This window comes from Vidua macroura, chromosome 2, assembly GCF_024509145.1.
Source record: "Vidua macroura isolate BioBank_ID:100142 chromosome 2, ASM2450914v1, whole genome shotgun sequence".
Taxonomy (NCBI): Eukaryota; Metazoa; Chordata; class Aves; order Passeriformes; family Viduidae; genus Vidua; species Vidua macroura.
Window position 1 is genome coordinate 7,629,531 of NC_071572.1, and position 27,863 is coordinate 7,657,393.

A 27,863-nucleotide genomic window follows, 5' to 3' on the forward strand; every position below is an offset into this window, starting at 1 on the left:
GAATTTTCCCCCTCTGTCTCATTCACCTTCTCCAGCCAAGCTTAATTCCACAGCTTCCAGTTCTTTCTGACTTCACATGCATAATCTTCTTTCTTCCCCTTTCATTTATTCCCTTTCATTTATATGGCCCCTGGCATATTTTCTCCCTCTCCATGAAGGCATGGAAGACAAACATCACAATATTCTATGTTCTGCTCTATTTAGTATATAAAACTGAAAATTAAAGAGTTTTTGCACAGGAACTGTGGATTATAGTCTGAGCACAGTATCTGGAACACGAGGAAGATTTCCTGGTTGCCCTGAATAATGTAATGAAGTACCTAATAAAAAACCCCACACTACTATTCTTCTGCTTTTGTCCTCTGATACAAATGAGAAGTTCTGCAGCAGTTTCATCTCAAGAGAGAGTAATTTAATTGCTTTGTAATTAGATTACATTTAAACCCTTTACACACTTGTAATTCCTATTGCATTGGAGATGTTTGTACTACTGCTTACCTGAGTCATTATATGTGAGGAGGGGCAGGGCAGTGTGGGTTTTTGGGAAAGGAAAAGAATCATGCAAGTTATCAGCCTAATTCTTCTGCCCTCAACAATCTGATAGGTAAACAGTATTTTCAAAAATGACCTTTTGGCTTGCGAATTAAAAAACAAGATAAATTAAAAAAAGTTCCTACACTAATACTGAGAACAGACCAAATAATTTAGTATTATTCTAACATTAATTAGTGCAATGCTATAATTAGTTAAGGTATTTAAATTAGGGTAACCCCCCCATGTATTCCTGAATAGAGAACTACAGTTGCAGTATGTAGATTTAATTGAATGTTATTCTTAGTGGCCTACACCTTGCTGAAGTGACCATCTTCACAGAGCACCACTATTTACACAAGTCCATAAGTATGTATTTTGGATAGCTCTTATATGAAATACATATATATATATATATACACACACACACACACACACACATATATATTTAATACTCCAAAACAAGCTTTCCAACATGCAAATATCCTGTCCTCTCTGAATGACCTACACTAAATCCCTCCAGAACACACTGTGTCATTTCTGAAATGCAACAGAAAGGCTGTTATGAGGCCAGGGTAGAATAGTCCTTGGTTCCAGTCAGTCAAGTCAGTGGTGGGGAAGGAGGAGTGTAAATCTCCTCCTTTCACTTCTGTTGGCATAATTTTATATCTAAAGAACTGTGGTCCAGTGTACCAAGCTTCCTGGCCCACCTTCACTTCCATGCTTCTACCTCAGTAGGTAAAAGTTAATCCAGAGTAAGAGGGTAAATTCATCAGCAAAGAGCTGGATTTAGCCTAAAATACAAAAATACTAACACAATATGCTGCCCAAGTGCTGCTAATAACAAACACAGTGAGAGAGCCTGAATAGATGTGGGAGTTACACAGGAAAGATAAATGGTATCCCTGTGGTCTGAAGTCCTTCTCCCTGACAAATTCCAAATATTGGCTGCAAACTGAGGTGATTAAAAACTTGTCAAAGGAGCCTTCAAAATTCAAAACTAGAAGTTTACTACTAGAACCTTCCACAAAAAAAACTACCCTAGCCTAAGAAGGGCAAGGGCAAGATGATTTTTATCAATCCACATATAAACAATGGCTGCCACTTTCTCATATTTTGCTATAAAAGACACACTTTCAATTATAAAAAAGAAAAGATTAGTATTTTAAGCTTTTCTTACCCAATCAGTTACCACAAAGGCTATTAACCCCACAGATGCTTGAAAATTAAACAAATAAACTTAATAGTTATTATGGGAATTTATTTTTAACTCCAATTTCAACTGGAGATCTGCTATGCTCCACGAAGCAACTTTGATGTTAAAACTCACCTTTAGCATACTGCCTCATGCTTTCCATATAGGCAGAGAGGTTTTCTGCAACCAGTGTAACGAGGGCGTGATTGTGCTGAAGTTGATTGATTAAGTCATGTCGGTAAAACACGTGGGGACTTCGCTGAGTTTGACTGAAATTCAAATACAAGTGTTAGAGGAAAAGAAAGAAGTTTTGCACCAAATAGTTCAAAAATCAATTTAAGAGACACATCTTTGATGCAAGATCCAAATTTTCCTACATCTCAAACAGAACACAAGTTTCTGACAATATTTTCAAACAATATTTTTCTGACAATATTTTTCTGTCTTCTGATGTATCAACAGTTCTTACCAGTTACTAAAGCAGCTAATTTATGAGGATTATATGGTTACAATATGTATGGAAAAAATCAAAGGAATGTGAGCAGCTCAGTGTGCTGGAGGGAGAATATCTGCAGCAAGACAGAAGATAAATAAACACCTGCCCAAAATGCACAGTAGGGACCCTCAACTACAGTATAACCACAATATATGTAACCCTGGTTTCTCCCCACAGCCACCTGATTTTCTTTTCTATACTTAACATTAAAACACCAAGTAAAAATCAATACCATAGTCAAAGTACACTAGCCAATAACCACACCAATTATTTCAATACGTAAAAAAAAACCTAAAAACAGTATTGATTTTTTCCTAACAATAACTATGTGGAAAAATGTTGGTACAAGCAAAAAAACCTGTTACATAGAGCATGTAACAATGCAGACTACCCTGAAATCTGAGTAAGATATAGTCAGATAATAATAAAAAAAACAAACCCAAAAAAGTTCAAGAAAGGAGATCTCTCAAATAAATAACTAAATTGTAATTTAAGTGTATTATCAAGACCTGACCAAAAATGCTTCTCTTAAACAACACTAGAAATATTCAGATGACAAAAGCTAACTGCAAAAGAAAATAGAGAGCTTGTGGCTAAGACCCACGTGTCATGAGCACTATTCAATTCTAGAGCCTGAGGACTCATCACCTCTGCAGAACACTCTCAGAGTGTCTCAACTATTGTAGCTGTAGATCAGAGCAATGATCTTGACTACAAAAACCAGTACTGCTCTTCCACGGTAAAGAGAAAAAAAGAAAACAAGTGGGTGTCAGGGGGAAAAGCAGCATTCCTCACTGCCACTCAGCTCATCCCATGGCCTGCCCCAAAGAAACAGAGATGTGATTTCAAAACCGTTCTCCTTTCTTGCAACACTTCAACAAGTAGACCTCAGACTTAGCTGAGTGGATTACAAGTAGGAATTCTCCTCCTTCCTGGGAAAGAGGGTGTCCATACCACATGGCCTACAGCATTCCACAGTACTTCCACACCTTTAGAGAACAGTGGGGAAGGCATGAAATCCCAGTTCTAGCATCAGCTGACAGTGATCTTTGGAGCTGATAACCACATTTCACTGTAGATGTGACAGCAACAGATAAACTGATTCATTTGCCAAAGATCAGCGTCCATCTGGGTTTGAAAGACAGAAGCCACCAACACCCTGCCAGTAATTTTGTTATCTGCAACCAACAGACTTCGGGCTGCTAAGCAGTGTGGTTTTCAAAGATTAAATTTCATAACATGCAGAATTTTCTAAAATAGTTGGAAAGCAGCATTTCAAATACAAATTGTATTAAAAACACTCAAATACCCAGACATTTCTCAGACAGAAAACAAAATGGATGGAAGCACAAAAAAAAGAAAACATACAGGACTTCATAGATTCAAATATTCTGTTTTCACTTTAAGAAACTTTCTAATTATGTTTCATTCCATCTCCACCAACCTCCTTACTGAGAATAAAGCAGCAGCAAATCCAGCAAAAGACTGGATGTCTATTTTAGTGGTTACCCAAGATGTTACCTCTAGACAGAGAACTGCAGTCACAAAAGGTAACAGAAAATAAGAACATTGATTATTTGGGAAATACATATGATCAAACAACTAAAGGAACAAACAGAACCAAGATGGGGTGTTTTGTGGAATCAAGGATATTAGAGTGTGTATTTATATTCATAATATTATGCATTTGTATCAATCTCACACAGTACAGCAAAACCAAAGCTTTATCAGCAGAAGACTGCAATGTTCTGCGTTAGATATTTTTTATTTTTCTCCTTTCTCAGCCACATGCACAAACAGTACATTTGCACATGGATCAATCTTGGTTAGTAATGACTTTGAAAAGCTTAATAATTGAAATAACTAGAGTTATGAGCTGTGAGTTGTAACAGTGAACATGAGCAACACTTCCAATATTATTTTGATTCATTGCTAGGATGGACTCAAAGGCAAAATTATTGTCTTTAGGCACAGGAAAAAAGTTGATCTGACAAGAGCTTCTAGAATGTTTTCTAGTATTAAGACAAAGTCTACATGCAATTAAAATTTTCCTTATGCATCTAGGGTTAGACTAATATGATGCTGCCCCGGGACACGATCATTTAACCTTTAATATTATTACACATTAGTTACTAGACACTCATTAATGTGCAATAACTGAGGAGCTTGAAAAATTCAAGTTAACAGCAAAATTCATATTTTCATTGTGTTATACTAAATGGATACCAAAAATCAATGTATAAAAAAGAAAAAAATAACATTTTGAAAGGGATGACAAAGTATTTTGGATTATGAAAAAGGACATAGCAAGAATGCTTATTTGTTAGAAAAACACTGGCAAACTGGCAAAGGCAAAATTCCAAACAACTTAATGTAAATGGATTTAAAAGAATTATCTGCACATATAACTCATCCAATATAATACTACATATGTAACTCAGCTTTTGAAGATGACAGTTGTGCCAATTGAACAAATGCTAGGTACCACTAAAGGAGTGCAGATTATTTGGATGAAAAATCCAAATCACAGCAACTGATCCCCACAAATTCTACTACTCAGGCTAAAAAGTGACTTGAAGCATCATTGTTGCCCTAAAGCACTATGAAACCACTGAACTCCCAGTGTTCAGTTAATTCTCTTGGGCAAGTAATTTAAGAGATTGGTCTTCTACTGCTCAGGTAGATACAGGTCAAACTTAAGCATTTGATATTGGTCTACAGGAGGCTCTACTACCCAACACAGAGAGAATTACGATGATTATCCGTAGACTAAAGGTCAATATTATGAGTAATAAAGGTGACTATTCCTAAGTATTAATTAGCATCTTTGCACCCCTAAGAGTCCTTGTACTTACATAAATATTATTTTCTGTTGCAATTCTGGTTAAGCTGAACTTCCTGACACATGTAGCATTTATTTGTGATCAGGGAGCTAAATTTTGCCACAGCAATTGTATAACCAATTCATCACTTTGTTCAACTGCATGAATAACTAGCAACAATTAAAACCTCCTCCTCAAAAGAATTCCTACAGTGCCAATGGCATAAGATAATTTATACAGATTTTTGCCAAGAATCGGTAGCACTTACTGAGCTGGACTGAACTTTCCATTGCCAGTGCAAGTCAGCTGACCCACCTCAAAAGGGTAGCATAAAGAATATGTGCTCTGTGACGTGTTTTTGAGGCAGTTGTCACAAACACCTGTTTGGACTTATTTCACTCCAAATTCTTGAAGGATGGTAAAGTTTTAAGTCAGATAAGGGAAGCTGATAGGAAGAGGTATTGCATGCATGCATTACAGCTTCCAAACTGTATCAATATTAAGTTATGAGAAAACTCAAGAGGACTGGAAAGTCACTGATTATTTCAAAACTGTGTTTTCACTCAGCAAATTTTCCAGTCACCTGGGCAGTAATACGACCTGACTAAAACAACTTGATAACAAAGTGTTTTTTAAGTTCCTTAGTTCCTTGATTAAAACTTTCAATTCCAAGTTCACTTTCCTGCCATACTGGTTTTCAAATTCAGCATAAAAATAAGGTGCTATTACATACTGCAATGCAGACTATCCTGAAATCTGAGGAAGATATGGTCAGATTAAAAAAAGAAGAAAAAGAAAAGAGGAGAGGAGAGACATTCAAACCATTTAACTGTACACAGACCATACAGGAAACCTACACTTCCACAATCAAAAGAAGTTCAGTTCCTTCCAAGACTACTTCGAACCAGAAACCTAAATCAGTGCCTTGAATGCTTGAAGTGCTTCAGTAATTAATTACTTAAAGCAAAGCATCTTTCTTAGGGCAGTGTGCTAAAAGCATTCAATTTGAATAACCAGGTAGCTGGTTTGCCTGGATCTTGCAGCATGAAAAAGTTAAGGATTCCATGACACAGAAGACTTTTCTGCTAATTGGCACCTAACTTTGTGACTTTTTTTGATAAACCTCAAACAACCATTAATGAAAAACTGTAAGGAATTAAAATATACTGAAAATCTGAGAAGCATGCTGCAAACTAAATGAATAAAGAAAACTCCAAAACCCAGGAATGCAACACTATCACAGCTTCTGAAAATACTATCAGGAAGAAGACAGTGTTGTGCCAGCTGTGGCTTATTTTCCTCAACTTTCCCATATTTGATCCTTCCTGTGAGCTGACTGTAATAGCAACGTTGACTTGAATACTTTATCTGCTTACAAGAATTAAAACAAAGCAATTGTGCAGCACTGCTAAGCCAACAATATTTTTCAGAAGTTTGTAAAAATTCTGATGTGAATACAAATACTATTAGGGGCTCAGTCTTTCTTACTGAGAAGACATTTTAAATAATTAAAATAACCATGTATATTTAACAAGTCCAAAATGATAATGGCGTCTCATTATTTCTTCCTTTCAGAAACGACCATCAAATGAAACCCCTCACCCCAATAAAACAAATGCCACACATTTCTAATCTATTCCATTCAGGAGAGAAAATCAGTAGAGAATTTCACCCGAAGTTACCTTTGATTTTAAGCATATGAACTAGATGACCTGCAAGAATTTATCATCAAAGAACAAGGATGGGTGGCTGTGTTTGTGTATGTATGTGTGTGCATACAGCTATACAGGCACGTAAAACATATTTATGCTTCGTAAACTAATTCCATTGTTAGGCAGGAAACACCATGAATAACTGAAAAAGAAATCCAGATTTTCCACTAGATTACCATAAAAATTATTAAAAACATGTATGAAGAAGCAGTTATTGCTCTCTTACCAGAATTAGGTGTCTGACTTTTTAGATACTATTTATACACACTAGAACAAACTCAAGACCATCTTCTAACACAGGTCATGGTTTTACCTAGACTTTCTTGACCTTTTGCAAAAAAAAAAAATTAAATTCCAACCCATCCAACTTTTTACAGACAAAATTTTATCTGAATCGCATTCTTACCTCAAGTTCTGTGGTGCTTCACCAAACAAACTGCAAATTTCTCTAATTTGCTTCAGTGCAGGAATGACCCATTTGTCATTTGTGCGAAGTTCTTCTATAAAACGATCTATCCACTGGATCTTTTGTGTATCTCGATCCTTAAAGAACAGCAGTTTAAAATCAAAATGAAGCATACTGCAGAACTATCCTAATTCCTTTTCTTTGTTTCCATAATGGAGCACTCAAATTCAAACAAATACTGGATCACCTGAGTTTTGAAGCATGAAAGCATAATAGAAATCTGAGCAGCACTACCTGCTGGTAGAAGCTACCAGTGTGTTACAAACTCCCTGCACTCAAGCACTACTTATTTAACAATAAATAATATTGTTTAAATAATTTGCTCTTCCATTTATTTCTACTCACTGTCATAAAATATCAAGAAACAGTGAGAAACTGTTTCTTAACAGGATGGATAATGGATTAATTTCAAACCATAATTAATTACTACTCTGACAGACTTCCACAGAAGTTTGGGTAGGAAAGGAAAGTGTGTAATAGTATGAAAAGGATCTTTTCTAATATACAGGACAGATAAGGACTTACTGGCACAAAAAAAGAACACCTCAACAAAACCCACTGAAACAAATTAGCATGAAGTTCGGGGAAAAGCAAAGGGGGTGGGGGGTTGCTTTTCCTTTCTCCCTATTTATTGTGGTAGGGTTCTTTTCCAATTCTTCCAATGTGCTAGTTACAGTATGTCACCAAATGCAACAAGACAGGCAAACTGATGTATTACACTCTCTCTCTCCCATTAAAGCACCAATGGTGTTGATTAAAATATGTCCTATAACATTTTAAAAGTACTACGACATTGATAGAACCATACAAATTTATGTAAGTAACACTTTTGTTAAATTACCAAATAATAGCTTGAATTTTTTGTGTGGAATGGAAGGAAACTGAGAGACTGATTTCATACTGGTTTACTCACCTGTGAACAGCTGTAATCTAAGATTTTTATATGGGCACTAAGAGCCTGGTCCATGATATCAACTGGCACATCATCACTGTGAGCCAAATTCCACAAAAGGTTCAGCACTTTGTGTGCCATCACACCATCCTTGTCATCCTCTGCAAGGCGACGAATTAACTCCAGCAGTTTCTCACGCTGCTTCTTGCTTGCATTCGTCCAACTTGCCTAAGACAGTATTTTAAAAAAATACTATGTCTTTTTTTTAAATTCCACACATAACCTACACTGTTAACAAACAATGCAACATTAAAGTGACGCAACTACATAAAGAACTTTCACATTAATTCCTGTCATTAATAATAAATAGCAAATTAGAGCAATACATAAGCCAGACACAACTGAAGAGCTCTTCAGTGTTGTATTTACAACTACAGCATATTCACCTTGAAGCTTAACAAAAGATGGTTCTTTATTTAAAGATCACAGATGTGTTTGTAAAAATTAACATTGCCCCAACAATCACAGTGGACTCAGCTGTTTCTTTTAAATGCTTGCACAAAACTCCTGTGCTTACACTTAAAAGATTTCTTAAATAACTTATAATCACTACCTAAGTAAAACTTTAGTATCATCCATGCCTCTGAATCAGACTGAAACACATGGCCCCTGCATTACATTAATCTTTTCCTGAATAAGTTCTCAATATACCATAACTTCATATCCATCTCTCAAGGTCAGATATAACAGTTTACACACAGCATTTCTGAGCAGTGGATTAAGTATCAGAACTACAGAACATTAGACCCACATTCAGCAAACTACAGGACCACACTAAACAAAGCACATATTGTATGTAAGCCAAAATATGACTACAATGCATTTATCTAAAAAGAGAAAACAGAGTCTACAAAGCTGGCTTGCATTTTCAAGCAGTACAGCAGATCGTGTCCTGAAAGTGAAACAGTAAAACAAGCTGGAGAGCACCACTACTGGAAGCTGCAAATGCTAAATGTTATACATAAAAGCCAGTGAATAACATAAACTTTCAGAAACAAGTTGTTTTGTCATTTCAAACAAATCACTATGTGTTTATAAACATTCAACTTTATCTTCCTGAGACTGTTTCATTTTGTATGTAAGCTAAATGGAGAAAAGTTATTACATGATATAGAGGAAGTTGGGGGAGCAGGGAACGGAAGTCCTTGATCTCCTCGACATAAAAGATTCAAAGTAGTACTGCCCAGTAAACCTGACGAAACCTACTCTAATGCCAGGATAAAAACATAATTTACTAAATCACCAACACTTCTTAATTTGGAACAAATGCAAAAAGGTATCTAAGACAATTGACTTATTTTAATTGGAAAATTCTATATTCCTAGGATTGCTAAATGTAACTTTAATACTACAGGCTTCACAGACCTGCATTATCCTGAAGTGTTCAAACCAGAAAACAAAACTGTCTACTAAACAAAAATAAGAGGCCTTTGTTTTATACAGGAAGTAAACAGAAAATCTCACAAGGAGTGCTCATTAAAGAACAGCCTCTCTAGAATTAAATATTACAGACTGTTGTTTCACATTAAGAAGTCTTTTACCACATACAAACTGAGCAAATCTAAAAGGAGAAAAAAAACCACTGAAAAAGCCACGAATTTACACACACCCTCACAAATCCATCTCCTGAATACAGTCAAAACACAAAATTACCTTAAAACAATCAAACAGGTGATCAAGCTGTTCAGGAGAGAAATCCCAAGCTAATTTTGCGAGGAGATCATGTACATTTTTTACAATGGCTTCATGTTTTCCTGCCTGTCAGGACGAAAAAAAAAGAATCCACCAACAATTGATATTAAGTCAAACAGCAAGACAGTCTACAGAATTTTTATACGGAAGACTATTAGAGGTAGCCAGCCAGAAAAGCTGATGCTGTGGGAGCAGCACAGCAAACTGAATGCTTCACTGGGAATTCACAATATTTAGATTTCCCTTTTAAGTGTAAGTATGTAACTGTGCTTTGTGTGTGTGCACACCAGTATTTATTTAGACCATAAATACTGCAGCATCAAAATATTTATTTTTTTTGTTCCTGCTACAAAATCAAGCTGGGACAGAGGACAGTAAAATCTAAAAGTGTATTTTAACTTACAAACTGATATTTTTATGTTGTTTTCTGTGGGTTTTTATGGTTTGAGGGTTTTTAATAAGGAATTACTCAAAATTCACTTCTGAATTTCATTGAGGTGTTTTAAGGTATAAACCAATTTTTAGTATTTTGCCAGTTTCTCAGGCTGAAATACCTCCTTTGTGTTAGTAGATTCACAGACAACTGAAGTCTTCTATTACAAACAACTTGTTACCAGACAGTGTTTTGAAGTCCGGCAGCTTTTAAACTTAAAAATCCAGCAATGAAACAACTAAGGACAAGATGCTGAGTTTTACACTAGACACAGTTATAACTGAGAGTGTGGTGTACATCACAATTTTGACATTTAAGGAGGAAGACAATGAGGGGGAAAAAAAACTAGTTCCATTTAACTCTGAGCATGAAGAAAGTTTTCTGCCCAGGCTGGAAAACACTTCCTTGTACTTTACATCTGCAGTAAAAACCAACAAATTTGGACTATGAGAATCAATAGCTGATTCACTGTAGAAATTTTTGCTGTAAGTGAGAAATAAAAAAATGCAAAACAAATATCTAGAATACACATTCTGATGTAATTAATCTTGTACATTATTAAAAATACATATATAAGCACTTTTAAAATTCAGTTCCTACTAAAAGCTTCCATCAGTAATTTAAAACCAAAACTAAAAACCAAAACCAGACTAATAGCTTTGTTACATGCTGTGCCTTAAATTCTTTATAAGGTGTCATAAATTTTTGTTTTTAAAAAAAGTCATTTTAAGTAGCAATGTTTGTTTTTATGTTATGGGTCAGATTATAAGAGGGGAAGTACTAAACCCATAATTCCACTTGACTTTGGAAAACAATCTAATTTTTTTCCTCTTGCCAGACCATTTCCTGGATAGAAAGAAAAACTGAGAGCATGCAAGGCAGAAAGAGCATCTACAATATAACAAATAAAAGGAGAAGTATGGCCAGCTCCAGGGGGGAGCAAGAAGAGCAAGAATAAAGCAGGTAACAACCTTGATTTGGCAGGTTTGTAACAGGTATGGGGAACCTGTGAAGCACTGAAGGGTCTGGGGAAGCAGAACCAGACAGCGGGAAGAGGTAAGGAACCTGGTGTGTGACTTCCTTGCTGCACAGGAACAGGGAAAGCCTGTGAAGTTCCAGTTGAATACTCCAGAACATAAGTCATGAGATCTCAAACTTTGTCATTCTGTATTTTGTACAGCTGGATTTTTCACTGCAACTCCAGAGGGTGGAACTTAATGCTTGCATTTAGAGCCTTCCAACATTATTCCTTTAATCAAATACACTCCTATATTGTGAGCACTGGCTTTGTAAGACATGAAAACACTTCAATACAATTAAAACTTAGGTTGCCTTTGAAAGGCAAAACCAGCATAATTGCATTAGTTTTAGTAATACTGAGAGTCTCAGGTGCATGCTCACCCTCTAAAGCCAGGCAGCAACACAAGTGCTTGAGCCTGAAAGCAAAACCCCCCCACTGCTGCACTGAGGCTGAGCTAAAATAGCTTGTTACATAAAGCTACACAGTAAATCAACTCCTCACTACTGAATTTCATGCCCCAGCTGCTCTCAGAAGCAGTCATTTAATAAGAACTTCTAAAAACTACTATACACAAGGAATAGTGAAGTAGGTGAAAATCATTCTGTATTAGCAGATTTTAGTATTCTTTAGTCCATTATAATCCCATGGCTAAAGCCACAGTGAAACCATCTACCTGAATAAGAGTTACTTTCACACAAAAAAATACAGGGCAAAATTACAGCCAGAGCACTGCAGTAGCCACCTACTTGAAAGCATAAGAAGTGAGCAGAGCAAGCTGGGTATTTAAGGGCATGAACATTCATTCTGAAATTACTCCTATTTATTCCTAATTTTTTTTTTCAACTGGTAAGGTGGACTATCCCCATTTTTAAAGGGTTGCATGACATAATCACATTTTTCTGGGAGGGTAGAAAGTTTGATTTTCACTGGCTTATCCACATGTCCTTTTTCCAAGCACTAGGAGCAAGGTAATTACTTGGAAGACTGTTTTTTCCCAAATTTCAGATTTTTTCTCCTCTTATTAAAAGTGAGGCTCTAAAATAGATGAAAGAGGCCTATTAACCGCAAACTAACCTCTCAAAGTCCTTTTTTTTCCCCCCACAGGTATCTTATAGTCTGAAAAGATCTACAGACTGCAAGCTGAAAACTAACAGTATAATCCCAGACCTTAATTCAAGTAATCTGTGTATTGCTCTGCTACATGATGGAATTTTCTTAACAGGACTTTGGGATAGTAAGAGAAGACTGTACTGAGTTTCAGCCTGTGCAGTTACTGCCATACTGGAACTGAAGCCTAGGCATGATGAAGTTACTTGCAACACCAGAGATCTCCCCTACACCACCTGCAGTCTCAAGTGTTATAAATGTAACCTGAAAATAAGTCCACTTAAGCCAAACTCATATAGTCTCAAAATAGCATGAACACATGTAAAACTGTGTTATCAAAATAACCAAACTTGTATTGGCCTTTGTCAAGGTATAAGCCAGCTGACACTACAGAGCTGCTCATTCAACTCTCCACCCCACAGTGCCATGGGGGAAGAGAGTGACAAGGGTGAAAGTGAGAAAACTCAGAGCTGAGATAACATAGTACAGAAGCTACTATGGGGAAATTTAACCCTGTCCCTTGCCCAAACCAGTACAGCCCTCCCTGTCTTGGAAACCAGAGTTAGCCTTCCCACACTTGAAAGACTGGCCTGAGGGCTTTTTTGTACAATCAAGAGTTTCACTACTCATTATTTATGCTTCAATCCTATTTTTTTAAATTTTCTGTATACTCAGTAATTCTCAATGATTCTGTCTCTCCAGCTGCCTAGTCTGTTTATTAAAATCATGCAGCCCACAGCTAGGGAAATCCACCTCCCCAGTCATGAAGTAAAAAATTCAACATTGCAAAATTTGTAATTTTTCAAAAATAATTATTGCAACGCAAGGAAAAGAACTTGCAGTTAAACAACTTCTAGAACAGTCATTATTATAAGCCTTACTAATCACACTCTGCCCAGGAAAAACTTACACAACCATGTGGAACTCAGAGATTAGCAACACATATTTCTTCATGCATTTTAAAATATTAAGCTATCAAGTATCACATCTCTGCTCAATATTGAAGGTTCATTTGCACTTAAAAAGGATCATCTCTGCACCATGTTCTGAACTGCTCCCTCAGGCTTTACATATATGTGTAAGCAGATCCCGTCCACTGGAGACACCTGAGATGACAATTTTAAGCTCCAAGACCCCAAAAATGAACATCATTTCATCTCAATTCTTTCTTTAGCTTTGTCTAACACAGAGCAGAAGCAGCCCTGAGGTTCTCTTCTCAACACGACATACAAGGAGATGCCTCCTGTGCAGCAGCAGACAAGCAGTTGAATTATTTACCTGTGCAGCCCAAATGTTGTCAAGATCCTGCAAAGTGAGAGCTTTCTCTTTGATGACAAACCGGAGAATTTTCTCAAGTTTTTCTACATATTGAGGTTGATGAAGACTATCTCTTAATACAATTGATAAAATGTTGTTCTGCTGGATCCATTCCTGAATATAGAAAGAAAGTAGTGCCATCTCAAATTATTCAGGTGCCATTATTGATATTTAAACTACAAAACAAAAATCCAACCTGTTACAGATTAATACAGATGCAGCACAACAGGAAGGCTTTTATCTTTAATTTCCCCTCTCAAAAAAAAAATCACTATTAAAATAATCCAATATATTATTGGATTATTATTGGAAAATGTTCAAACAATTTCAAAGATAAGAAACCAATGTGAAGAAGAGTTAACTCTTCAATTCAAGCAACAAAATTTTTACCTTCCAATTCACAGTCATTAAGTATCAAAACTAATTTAAGATACGTCTAACTCTACTGGTACACCTACAGCATATCCCACAAAAAGGACTTAAGCAAGGACTGACATATAAAAATGATTATTTAAGTACTGCCATTTCTAGGGTTTCTGAAATGTTTCTAATTGAACCAGAGGAAAATATTCAAGTCATATTTAAGGAGATGCAATTTTCTCAGTGGTGTCACTGACATGGTCAGACTGTTTTGCTCCAAATGAAGCAAGCAGGATGTGCTCTGAGCACTGAAAGAGAAAACAAACATCCACAGCATCATCACTTCCAACACTGTCCTTGATCAGACTTACAATATTCAAGCTGGTCTCATGAAATCTAGATATTTTCAGTTAAAAACACAGGTATTGTATGACATGCCAAACTATAGGAAACGTGTAAAAAAGAGACCTATTTCCTCCTATTGCTTTAAAAAGTCAAAACTGCAGTTATTTTTTCTTGTCAGATGTCCTTTTGCAGATTACAAACCTCACAACAAGTGGCCAGCCAGAAAGATGGGGCAGAACAGTGTAAAAATCATTTAACACAACTAGATTACACAAAAATTAAGAGAAAATAGCTCTTATTTTACTTTTATAATTGCTCATTTTCATACTTCCCTATATTCAAGCAACAGTGTTCAAAATACAAAAATATTGATTAAAACAAAAATGTAGTATCTAGAGTTTTCTGTACTGAAGCATCCAGCTTCCAAAATGTGAGAAGCAGAGTAGTCACTTAGAACTCTAATGAGAAAAAGTTGAAGCACCAAACCCAGACTATATCCTTATTTAAATGACCATTACATTTCTAGTTACTGTGACACTGAAGTTGCAAATTAATCACATTTGTTTTATCTAGATTTCTCTGGGTTTTTTAAAACTCTATATTAAACACACACTATCCAAGGATCCATTTTTGAGCCATGACTTTAGCAGCACTGAAAAGTAATTCTCAACAGCAGCTTTGACAGAAATGCAGCATTTTTTCACAGAAAGGCTACTGTTAAAGTGTTTTATTACCACAACATGATACCTGATGTTTCTAACACTGTATATGAAAATAAACAGTGTGTGCTGGATCCACAATATAGAGCTACTTCTACAGTTGAAGTACAAAGGAGAAACCAAATCTATGCAATGAACTTCACTGAAAAGGAGCACTTACTGCCATTCTTTCAGCTGTGAGCCACTCTTCCTCTTCAGGATTACCATGTCGATGAGTGTAGTATGACACACTGGATATTACTTTGTTGACTTCATTTAGTGCATTCATTTTACCATTGAAAGAGGAAATTTGTAACAACCTGTAAGAAAAATTTAATGTAAGAAGTGTGGAAAAAAAGGTCACCAGTGGCATATTATCTTAGGAGTAGCATCTTACCTAAGAATCATTTTTAACCTAAATATTTCTAAATTTTTTACAGTTTCTTCTTGTCCTGGAACTCTTGAAGCTAAGTTCTTTAGAGATTTGATTATCATTGACAGAGCATCATTTTTGGCTTCATTCTTTGCTTCTTTTTTCAGTTCATCATCTGTTAAATTTTCTAAAAACTGTGGAACCATTTCTATAATTGGAAGGAAGTATTTCTTCACTGTATGTAATGTTAAAAATTCAAAACATTGTCCAAATGGCCTAAAATACAAAGAAAATAAGGAAAGTTTCATAATCAGTAGTCATGCAATATTATGATAATAAGGTACAATTAATTAAAGAAACTCATATCTACTTAGAAGCACATGAAATGGTGAAGGTAGACACAACCAGCTGAAGAGATAGAGTGAAAGGAAGTGCTTCAATAAAAGTCTTAAGCTTTCTGCTAACATAGTATTTTATATTGAGTCCAACTTTTGCAAATGCATAAATCATTATTTAGAAAAAAAATCATTATTTAGAAAAAAACTTACTTGATGAGAGCTGCAATGATCTGAACATTCAATGCTGATCCACTCATGAATCGATCATGCAAGACCTGAAATCCATTTAATGTGCCAAACTTGTTGATAAGATCTACTAGCCAACCCTGTAATAAAACAAATAGTTATTTTCTGGTATTTACAAAGCACCATCTAGAAATACTTTCAAGTACCTTTTAATAACAACATTTGCTTTAAAATAATCTTTACACAGTTTACATATTCAGTTTTAAGGAAATGCTCAGAAACAGGCAACAAGATCTTTTCTGTTATCATGTCAAAGAGCAGATGCTGTATATGAGCTACTCAAATAAATTTATTTAGAAATAAAATTGACTATAATTTAGGTCCAGCTTTAGCTGCTAAATTACTACAGAAAGCCTGACAGTTCTGGTATTTTTTCTTTGTCCTGGATGTGATAATGTCACATATAAATACATTAAGAATGCAAAGTAACATTCTTCTAAACACAACTAGCAATACAAGGGAAGCCCAAGGACATTGGAGTTTTTTATCCTTGGCTCTTACAAGTCAATAGTCAGCAGTTCCACTAAAGAAAAAAAAAATTAGAAAGCTAAAAAAAAAATCTTTAAAAAACAAAACCAAAAAATTGTATACATACATACATATATATATACATATATATATACATATATATATATAAAATATATGTATATAAAATTCAGCTAACTCCTGAAGTCTTATCAATGCCATTTGGAGATCAATTCTGAAAACTTCAGACTCAAGAACCAGGACAGATTACTAATCTCCACTTCCAGTTAAAAAAATAAAACAATCAAAATAAAACCCCAAGAAACCACAACTACAACAACACAAACAACAAAAAACCCAAACAAAAACCCCAAACCTTCAACATCCCCCTAAAACAAAACCAAACCAAAGCCACCAAAAAAACCACACTGACAGTGGTATCTCATGTCCAATTAAAAAACATTTCTTCCACCACTGGAAACTGTGAGGGAAAGAAAATTCCTAATTCATCACATAATCTCCTCCTCAAAATCTGTCACCTACAAAATTTCATGTTAAGGGAGAAGGTAAATCCATCAACTGGCAAATGCAAGCAAGCCAATTAACACAGTACGAATGGCATTCCAGCAGAGTTATGCCAGCTTACCACGGAAACACGTGACACAGTTTGATGGTGGGCCAAAGACAGGAAGAGTAAGAAGGAGAAATGTACATTAAATCAGGAGTCATAAACAAGAGAACATCTTAGCAATAGAAGAATGAAGAGGGCTTTTGGCCCCCACACTTAAAACACTTCTCTACAGCTGCTGTGTCATTAGGTAACACTGCATGGAATAAAACACATGGGTCTGGAAAGGCTCTCATACCTTTGGTGATCGTGGGTCAGGAGGACGGGCGTAAAGTTCATCTTCAGCAAGCTGGACTCCTGCAGGAACTGTTTCTGAGGGACGAGTACCATTGTAAAGATGGAATTTGCAGTGAGGATTTAAGGCCATGGCAAGAAGTTCAAGAAGGGGAAACCAATCTTGGGACAGCTTGGCCACACATAGTTCCACTAGTCTATGAGTGTTGTTAATAATACATCTCTGTTAATAAAAAAAAAGAACAAGTAAGAATGTGGCAGGAGACTGTACAATGAATATGAACTATAAACTCAGAATATATACAGTTCCAGTCCTCCCCAAATCATCTCTCATGTTTTATTTCCTTCCAAAACTGTGGAGGCAATAAAGTGAAACACTGACAGAAAGATGACTCCCCACTGCCTGTTCAGATCCATGCATACAAGAGTTTTCTCACAACTCGCTACTGAGTTTCAAAGATTAGATCCAGTTTTTACAGTCTCCCCCTAATCACAATGGCAGTCTCCTTCCTTTTTAAATTACCACACTCTTCAGAAAAACAACTTTAAAAACTCACATGAATCTCAAACTTCCAGCCGCTCACTGCCTCGTCTGTAAGGATTTTTGTGAAGGATATTGTTAGCCCATCTCGAAAAAATCGCTGGCATGCTTCACTTTTGACATCAAGGCCTATTTAAAATAAGAAAGATCAACAAACTATTAGACACGGAATTTCATTAGTTATTACATGAACATTTTAAATGCTGAAAGCAGAGATTTGGTGTCCTGGTGTTGTTAAGCTCTCAGTAGCTCGTACAGGGCTGTGTTTTGATTTGGGCTGGAAACCGTGTTGGTAACACAGGGATGTTTTCTTTACTGCTGAGCAGTGCTCTCAGATCCGAGGTTTTCCTGCTTCTCACACCACCCTGCCAGGAAATAAGCTGGGGGTGCACAAGGATTTGGGAGGGGATACAGTCAGGACAGCTGAGCCTAAAGGACCACAGGGATATCCCAGACCATATGGTGTCATGATCAGGACACAGAACCAAGGAAGAAGGAAGGGGGAGATGTTTGAAGTGATGTTGTTTGTCTCTCCACCGTTACATGTGATGGAGCTCTGCTGTCCTGGGGATGGCTGAACACCTGCCCAACCATGGGAACTAGTGCATGAATTCCTTGGTTTGCTTTCCTGGCACAGAAGGCTTTTGTTTTACCTGTTAAACTGTCTTTATCCCAACCCATGAGTTTTTTAACTTCTGCCTTTCTGATTCTCTCCCCCATCCCAGCAGAGGGGCAATGAGCAAGTGGCTGTGTGGTGCTTAGCTGCTGGCTGGGGTTAAATCACAACATTTGGACTTCAAAGGTTTGGTGTTTAAAGTTTCAGAACTGATTCTAAACAAGTCTCGGATGAAAAAAAACTTACATAAGCTTAAATGGACAAAAAACTCGATGGAATAATGTTCTAGTAAAGCCACCTCAAAATATTACACTCCACATAATTTTAAAATTGTTTTTAAAAACATGTGATTTGGGCTGTTTTTTTCCCCCATGTTTACAACATACTTCCATAGATATACTAGCAAAAATAAGAGTAAGTACAATCTTTACCTTCCATTCTTCTTTATGTTCTCTCTTATCTACTTGCTAACAGCAAAACCAGTGAGTGAAGAGAGGCAAAAATAACAATTTCAAGGAAATGCAGAAGATACAGCTTCAGTAAGGAACTCAGTAGTGGTCCCACAGAAATGCAGATAATCATCTTCAGAGAGATGGAGATGGTCTTTAGAGGGTGCTGGAAACAACTCCCATTGCTGGGATGCACATGTGCCTGTGCACAGACATTTAATTTTTTTTGTCCCTAGGGCCTCCCTCTCTCTCCCATTCCATGCAATTCATCAAAAACACAGATTTCAGATCAAGTCTGAAGGTTTATATTGTGTAGTGAAATCTCATTTCAGTTTAAGTTAGTTATAAATTCCAGAAGTTGCCTTGCATCTTGCTTGTGTGTGTCACATTGTAAAGTTCTGGCAGCATGTTAAAAACTGAGTGTAAATGTTAGGAGCAATAAAATCCTTCTGAAAGAAAGAGTGGAGAATATTCTTGCCTATAAAAAACCGAAACCTTAAAATAAACAAATTTTTTATCTTTTAAATTTATAGTATCCAATTCACCATGGCATTTATTTCTGGAGCAAATCTCATTACTGAAAATACTCCATAAGTATTCCAGATTTATTGTGAAGATAAACATCAGTCTAGCTGTTAAACACTATTTTTCAAATAGGTTTTCTTCTATTAGCGAGTAACTCCAGACTATCTGTGGATAGTTTCATGGCTCATTGTTTAACAAAGAATAATACATTGATGCCTACACATAAAAAGAGAATTTTCCATAAATGGGTGCATCTGCCAGGAATAATGCAAGTCACAGTCTAACAGGATTCACACTACTCTGTCAAATTCGCTCCTTTCACTTGAAGGTGGTCATGCTGACATTTCATTCATGTAAGTACTTTCTATTAGTTTAGTTATGTCCCTTTCAATTGTAGTTCCTTGAAAAGATTTAAAGATGATGCAAATATCACTGTTACTTTACAGCCAGGGTCACAAAGAAGTAGCTACTCTGAAGTCACTCCAGAATGCTGATGGCCATGGGCCATGTTAGGAATAAAAGCTTTTTAAGAGCCCTAACCACAAGAAAATAGTGCTTGGCAAAAACATGCAGTGGGGTCTTTCTAGGTTTTGTTGCTTCACAATTTAAATAAGATACAACCAAAAATACAGAGTTTATGTAATTCAAAAGCTGGTTATTATTCAGTATGTCCTTTCAGTTCCTCCTTTGGAACTTGATCTTGTCAGAATATGAAAAATTCCCACAGACAGGTAGTAAGGGGTTGAATTTTAGATATCACCCAGCTAATGGAGCAGTTTAATCTATTAAGAAATATATACAACCGAACAATTTCTGTTGCTTCTCTATATATACCCTACTTTCAAACAGTGTCTGCCAAGCTCTGAGCTACCAAAACAGTGTCAGTTACACCCTATCATATTCCTTGGGAACTGGAAGTTATTTAAAAGGAACCATGTTAGCCATCATGGAACTTCCAAGCAGCAAAAAACCCTCCATAAATCTAGGATGAAGCTGTAAAGATAACACAGTAAATAACTAATTTTAAGAGCTTTCCTTGTTTTCTCCTTATCCAATAATCCTAGCCTTTACACGTAGCAATTTATCTAGAGGGCAAGAGGAAACATAATGAAGTAGCAACACAGAAGTACTTTTTAGAATTGCACACCAACAACTTAATTAAAATCAAAGGGCAAAAGCATATGAATACATTTCCACTGTTTTTCGCAACTTCAAGAGGAAAAATAAGCTTTCCTTTTGGGGAACTTTTGGGGAACGATGCTTTGGGGAAGTACACTGATGTTAGGAGTAGTTAGAAATCTCATTGTGCTTGTATTACTTCACTGCACTGACAGCTCTTAGGTTTTTGGGTTGTTTTTCTTTTCAAAGATGACTTAACAGCTGGCAGAACATACTTCTCCTCTCTCACAAATCACAAGCAGATAATTTCTTTTTACTGCACTGTTCCAACAACACAGACACAAAGGTGGCTGCACTTTCTCTTGAAAAGCTGACTTTTTTTTTTTTTTTCTTCAGAACAGATGTGATCCCTTGAACATCCTACACTTGCTTGAGGATTCCTGCCAGACCCAGCTACACAAAAAGCCACCAATTCCAAGCACAACTACAGCTGATAAATCTGTTAGCAACAATATGTCATTATCCTTGCTGGATCACAAAGGATGCACCCTAACTTTTGTTTCTCCACAGAGAGCTCCAAAGCAAAAAAGACTTAACAATCAAGACAACTCAGACTATCATGACCACAATCAGCTTTTTAGTCTTAAAGCTGCCTAAGAATAACACTTATTAACATGGAAGTGAAGTTCTCCTGGGCCAGCACCTATGCAGAAGAAAGAACAGGCACTTCGTATGATGCTATACTCGAAACACAAAGAGCTGGTAAGTGTTGATATCCTAAAAAAATTTTTTGGTGTGACTCTTGCTATTACTAAACACAAGCAACCTCCCAGGAGAACAGAACTTTCTAGAACACATGGGAAACCTGTCAATCTGACCAGGATAATTTAACAAACACATACACTATCCTGATATGGAGCCCTCTTACTCCTAAGTCAGACACCAGCAAGCACTGGTAGGACTATTCGTCCAAGCCATGCTGTTTAAAATTCTAACTTTTCTCTGATATTCTTAAAAGTATATGAGTGCCAAATCTGAACAAAATTTCTGGCAAGACATTTGAAAGGTGGACTAGAAACTAATTAAAAAACAAAACCAACTAGAATTCTGAGTTTTAGCATCTGCTACAAAAACCAAACTCATTACGTCTCATATCAAACTGAATGCAGAAAACAGGTATGACAGGAATGACAAGATTTTTATATCTCTGAGCTTATTCAACTTCGTGCTAAGGCACCTATTCCTACTACATTCATGGCTTTTTAAAAGTTCTCATCTGTGAAGATTTTGCATAGCACTTTGACACAATCTTCAAGACCCGAGCTGTAACAGAAATTATTAACAATTTTTAAGCCTTCACCAGGGATTCAAAAAAGAAAAAAACTTAGCACACCAGTCCAATAATCAAATGTCTTTCAGTTACCTTTTTTACTTAGGTCAATAGCAGCTTCTAGAAGAACTTCTAATTCCCCCTTCGGCAATACAGGAACAACCCATCGAGGCCTATATTCAAAAACAAACAAACCCAACTTCAATTGTGCTTCTGAAAAATCAAGAATTCTTGCCCCATTGTAATGCTTTTAAATATAGGCTCAGTACATAGATTTTTAAATGTCCTGACGAGTATTACACTAATAAACAAAAACCCAAACAAAAACAGAGTCTGCTTTAAGCTTCTTTCTCTTTACAAGTTTAACCCAACAAAAAAAGCATTTCAAGAAGTCCAGTGAAACAAAGATTTAAAAATTCTGATTCCACTATCAAGATCACAAGCACAAATCATCAACACCTTTTTTAAAAAGTGTGAAAATACCTGTTGATCATGTCATCCAACTTTGCCAGGTCTGTGTGTGGAAATGCAGGCTCCTCATCTTCAAGCTGGGGTGGAGCATCAGCTTGGCCCTGCTCATCAGGCGGGGTAGCTGGGGAGTTCTCATTTGAAGAATCAGGTGAAGAAGTCTAAAATTAAGATGGAAAATACTTCAAGTACCACCTGCACTTGTGTTACACTTGTTTTGGCAGTTTTCTGTAATAATGTATTCCAAAAAATCATCTCAAGTATTATCAATATAAAATAATTTGATTTCAGATTTATTAACAAATAACAGTGCATAAAATGTATTATATTTTTTCTATCTTGGCAGTTTAAAAATCAAGCTACTTTCCCAGTGAGGAAAGTGGGGTTCTTTTGGTAACGGCTTCCACCTTCAGCAGATCATTTTTCCAGAAGGTGAAATAAATGCACTGAAGCTCCAGTTTTTATAAATGTTGTCAGAAAAGTTGATTAAGTAGAGAGATAGTTTTCAACAAAAGCACAGAAGAAAACAATCATGAAAAACACTTTCTTAAAGAGTTTGCTAAGCATAAGTGATTCACTACTATAACCATCTACTAATCAACCTCAAAGAACATGATTGTTAAATCCACTTTGATGGGCCATGCAAGATACAACGCGTTATGCAGATGTCTCTTATTATTCATACACTGAAATAGTATGAACTGACAATAAGAGCAAGACTTAGGAAGACAAAACCTCAAGAACATTTTTCACCTGCTGTGCCACATCTGTTTGGCAGGAGTGTTATTTTCTTCACAGCAGCCTGTAGGGTACTAGGTTTTGGATTTGCGACCAAAACAGCACTGGTAACACATCAGTGTTTTGTCTGCTGGTGAAGAGTGCTAGCACAGATTCAAGGCCTGTTTTTCTCTTTGATAACTCCTGTGAGAACTCAGACATAGGCAGGAGACACCATGAGGTGGAAGCAGGAAAGGCCACCTGGGATGTTGTCAGAGTATGAAGAGATGTAATGAAGAAGCCAAGGCTCACTTGGAATTAAGCCTGGCTAAGGATATCAAGGGTAACAACAAGGGCTTCTTCAAATACATCATAACCAAAATAAATACATGGGAAGATGTGGTCCCGTTGCTGCCTCAGCCAGGAGACCGGGGAGAAGGTCGAGGGGAAGGAAGTTTCCTTTGGCTGAGAAGAGTGAGTGGAGACCATGCAATTAGACTTCATATCCACAGGTCCATAGGCCCTGACAGGATGCACCCACAAGTACTGAGAGAACTGCTGGAATCATAGTGAGGCAGGAGAGGTGCCTGAGGGCTGGAAGAAAGCAAATGTCACCCCAGTCTTCAATAAGGGCAGGATGGAGGACCCAGGGAACTATAGGCCAGTCAGCCTCACTTCAACCCCTGGAGAGGTAATAGTTCAGTCTGAAGGCCACCTCTACCCATATGGAAGACAAGAAGGTGATCAGGAGAGGGCAGCATGGATTCACTAGAGGTAAATCATGTTTGACCAGCCTGATTGCTTTCTATGATGGAACAACTACCTGGATGGATGAGGGGAGAGCAGGGGATGCTGTCTGCCTCGACTTCAGCAAGGCTCTGACGCTGTGTCTCACAGCATCTGCATTCACAAAGTCAGGAAGCGAGGATAGGGTGAGTGGACAGTGAGGTGGATTGAGAACTGGCTGGATGGCAGATCCAGAGGTTGCTACTCAGTGGCACAGGGTCCAGTTGGAGGCCTGTCACCAGTGGTGGCCCCCGAGGTTCAATACGTGGCCCAGGACTGTTTTACTTATTCATCAATGACCTGGCTGAGGGCAGATGCCTCCTCAGGGAGTTCTCTGGTGACACAGGGCTGGGAGGAGGGGCCAATACCCCAGAGAGCCCTGCAGCCCTTGGGAAGGACCTCGACAGGATGGAGAGATGGGCAGAGAACCTCCTGAAATCCAGCAAGGGCAAATGCAGGCTCCTGCACTGGGGAAGAACAACCCCAGGCACCAGGACGGGCTGGGACTGACCTGCTGGGAAGCAGCTCTGGGGAGAAGGACCTGGGGGTCCTGGTGGACCATGAGCTGTCCCTGAGCCAGCACCGTGTCCCTGTGGCCAAGAGGGTCAATGGGATCCTGGGGTGCATTAGGAAGAGCACTGCCAGCAGGTCAGGGAGGTGATGCTGCCACTCTGCTCAGCCCTGGTGAGGATCACCTGGAGTCTGTGTCCAATTTGGGACTTTTAAGTACAGAAGAGAGGTGGAGCTTCTGGAGCAGGTGCAGCAGAGAATGGCAAAGATGATGAAGGAACTGAAGCATTTCACTAAGGAAAGGCTGAGGGAGCTGGGCCTATTTAACCTGGAGACGGCTTAGAGGGGATCTCATCAATATCTCCAGAAAGGTGTCAGAGGATGGACCAGGCTCTGCCCAGTGATGCCCAGCAATAGGACAAGAGGCAACGGGCAAAAACTGAAACAAAGAAGTTACACCTAACATAAGGAAGAACTTAACAGTGAGGCTGACTAAGCAGTGGAATGGATTGCCCTGAGAGGTTGTGGAACCTCTTTCTCTGAAGATATGTTGTCTGGTCACAATCCCCATTAAGGTGGTCTAGGAAACCCTGCTTGAGCAGGCAACCTGGATTAGATGACCACCAGTTGTCCCTTCGAATCATACCCATCCTGTGATTCTCACTTTGCCCCCAGCAGTTAGCAGGGCAAGACACTGGGAGGGGACACAGCCGGGAGAGCTGATCTGAAATGACCCAAAAGACACTCGATGCCACAGAGCTTCACACTTGGCAACAAAACAAAGGGTTTTTTTTTCCCAAGGCAGCTGTTGCTTGGGGACTGGTTTGGCATCATCAGCTGGTAGTGAGTGATGGCACTTGCATCACTTGTTTCCCCCTACCCCTTTCATTTATGAAACTGCATTTATCTCAGCCCAAACAGCTTCTCACTTTTTCCTTCCAATTCTCTTCCCCAAACCACTGAGGCAGAAGGAGTCAGCAACAGTGGAGACTTCCTTGGCAGCTCAGGGCCAGCCCACCACACATATCAAAGTACAATTCACTCTCAGGAAGGAGCAATCACTAAACCTAATGGTATTAAAGAAGTACCATCTTCATACTGAATTAAATAACAAAGCGTGGTTCTTCTCTTAAATGATTTTGGCTTTACATGATACTGCATCTTCTCTGTTTGTTTTTTTTTTTTCCCCAGCAAAAAAGAATTATTACACTGTGATGCAATATATGAAATCTTTTGCTTTTCTTTTGAAAGCAAGGAACATGAGAAGCTGTTCAGGAAGTCAAGTACAATGAACAGAGACCCGGATGCAGCTGCTCTGGAAGGGCTGATACCTGAGTAAGCTGCTTTATCCAGAAAGTGCTTTTGCAAAACTGAGCAGAAACCGAACACACTGTAGTGTGGTTTTACCAATCTGTGGCAGGTTCTACAATGTGGTTCTGAGGAAGCTTCCAGTATTAATCCAAGAAGCCTTCTTATCCAAAACAGATAGACTTCACATCAAAACAGGTATGCTTGAAAGAATTATGCCACTGCCTGAAAAGGGAGCATTTTTTGCAATGCCATGCTCTCTAACCATATTTACTTTGCCAATACCACTGTCTTCATCCCTCAAAATGTTGTTGTACTTCCAGACATGCACACAAAAATGTCTAACTTAACCAGAGATCTCCAGAAGTATACAAATTCAAATAATTCAGGAACACTATTTCTAAAGAACAAATTCCTTTATTTTTAGATTAATTGATTGTTAATACCATACCTGATTCTGCTGGAGGGGAGGCTGGGACTGTCCATCAGGAGCCTGGCCCTGGCTATCATTCCCTCCTACTGGAGAGCCACGAGTCGTGGCTGTCATACTCGACACAGGGCAGATCTTTGCAATTTTGTCTGCTTATGTAGTTGATGTGAGAGAAGAAATTATAGTCCACTTAGTAAAGTTGAAGTACCAGCATATGCTTGCCTTAAAAAGCTCCAACTCAAGAACATGCCATCTTGCAGAGACCATTGCATAACCTGGAGGGGGAAAAAAAAGACAATATCCTGTATTAACGTATGCATGGAAACTCAGTCCACACCTGGAAAAGAACATTACCGAAACAAATACACTCCTATAGAGAATCTTCTGTTTTAGATCTATTCTTTCATTTTATTGAATACAACTGATAAAGTCACATTTGAAATATTTAACATTATTTTAATGTTCAAAGTAAAAACTACACTTACAATTGCCTTTATACCACTGAGAAACTGACACACATTCCAAATGTCTGTCTGTTTACTCTGTTCAGAGTAAATGTGTGCAGCTCTTTGCTCTGACTCTTTTTGTGGCTGAATTCCTACAGTAGATTCTCCATCTGAATTCATGGTGCTGCTCAAGGTCTATGCAGAAATGACCTGGTTAAGAGCCTAAAAACGCCAAATTTGTAATCTTTGCAATACTCTCCTCCTGACACTGTCTAACTGCAGATGTCAGAGGGAGTTAAGAGACTAATTCTACCTCAGCTGAGACTAATAGAGACCCTGCAGCCAAACTCCTCTTAGCACATCAGTATTCACCCGGGGAATTTGACCTGTATTCCCTTTATCCAGCATGTGCCTATGAAAGACTGGGTCCAATGGCCTTTCAGCCCCACTATGAAGCCCACCACATCCCAGCAAAGCAGATTATATGAAGAAAATTGTGACATCAGATTTGTTGAACTTGTAATGGCATACCAACAGTTCCATATTCACTGCGTTACATACAGACAAAAAGAGCTGCATTAAGTTATAACAGTAATTCCACTCCATACCACCAGGCATTGTATAACCACAGAAGCTGAAATGTAATTTCCCAGAGCAACTCAGACTTCCAAGCACCACATAAAACAAAACAGTTCCCAAGAAGTTAAAAAAGCCAAGTAAGGTGATACAAAGTATGAGCTTCCAGGAAGATGCATGTGGCAGTGCTGAGTTCCTGATCCAATCACCAAAACCTCAAGTTAACAACTGGAGTGAAATTTCTGTTGTAACACTATGCATATTCCCAAGTGTTTTATTATGATGTTTCATCTCAAGTTAAGCTTCAATGCTGTTATCTTTCTCCAAGACACTTTAAAATCTTTTCTTATATTGTGTGAATTTGCAAGGCATTGCAAATACAATAAAAATTTACTGAATACACTCTAACTACTCTGCCCAGTCTCCAATATTAACAGCAGCAACAAACTTAGAGATTTCTAATAATGTCACTAGAATAATGTTCACTTTTGAATAAAACTGTACTGTTTCAAAACACTCAACAGTTATCCATCTCTGGCTTTCATATCTCATATTCATAAGGCTTAGGAAGCCTACTAAGTCTAGAACAAATGCATTTCCAACTCAAAACT

The 27,863-nt window shown here is 37.6% G+C and overlaps 1 protein-coding gene across 6 annotated transcripts in view; it reads right to left on the minus strand.

The window, feature by feature from the left end:
• The window catches only part of USP9X (ubiquitin specific peptidase 9 X-linked), a 96,668-nt gene that overhangs the window by 46,379 nt on the left and 22,426 nt on the right, over positions 1-27,863 (minus strand). For 4 of the 6 annotated variants that reach the window (XM_053971723.1, XM_053971719.1, XM_053971717.1 and 1 more), the window contains exons 2-15: positions 26,252-26,505; positions 22,495-22,640; positions 22,105-22,184; positions 17,989-18,101; positions 17,436-17,654; positions 16,069-16,184; positions 15,545-15,796; positions 15,329-15,467; positions 14,362-14,412; positions 13,706-13,858; positions 9,828-9,932; positions 8,136-8,342; positions 7,163-7,299; positions 1,862-1,995 (exon numbers count right to left, since the gene is read on the minus strand). In XM_053971723.1, the coding sequence (XP_053827698.1) occupies positions 1,862-1,995; positions 7,163-7,299; positions 8,136-8,342; positions 9,828-9,932; positions 13,706-13,858; positions 14,362-14,412; positions 15,329-15,467; positions 15,545-15,796; positions 16,069-16,184; positions 17,436-17,654; positions 17,989-18,101; positions 22,105-22,184; positions 22,495-22,640; positions 26,252-26,347 (1,948 nt within the window). In that variant the 5' untranslated portion in view covers positions 26,348-26,505. The remainder of the gene's footprint in view (positions 1-1,861; positions 1,996-7,162; positions 7,300-8,135; positions 8,343-9,827; positions 9,933-13,705; positions 13,859-14,361; positions 14,413-15,328; positions 15,468-15,544; positions 15,797-16,068; positions 16,185-17,435; positions 17,655-17,988; positions 18,102-22,104; positions 22,185-22,494; positions 22,641-26,251; positions 26,506-27,863) is intronic. The other 2 variants (XM_053971722.1, XM_053971720.1) reach the window with 1 other exon arrangement.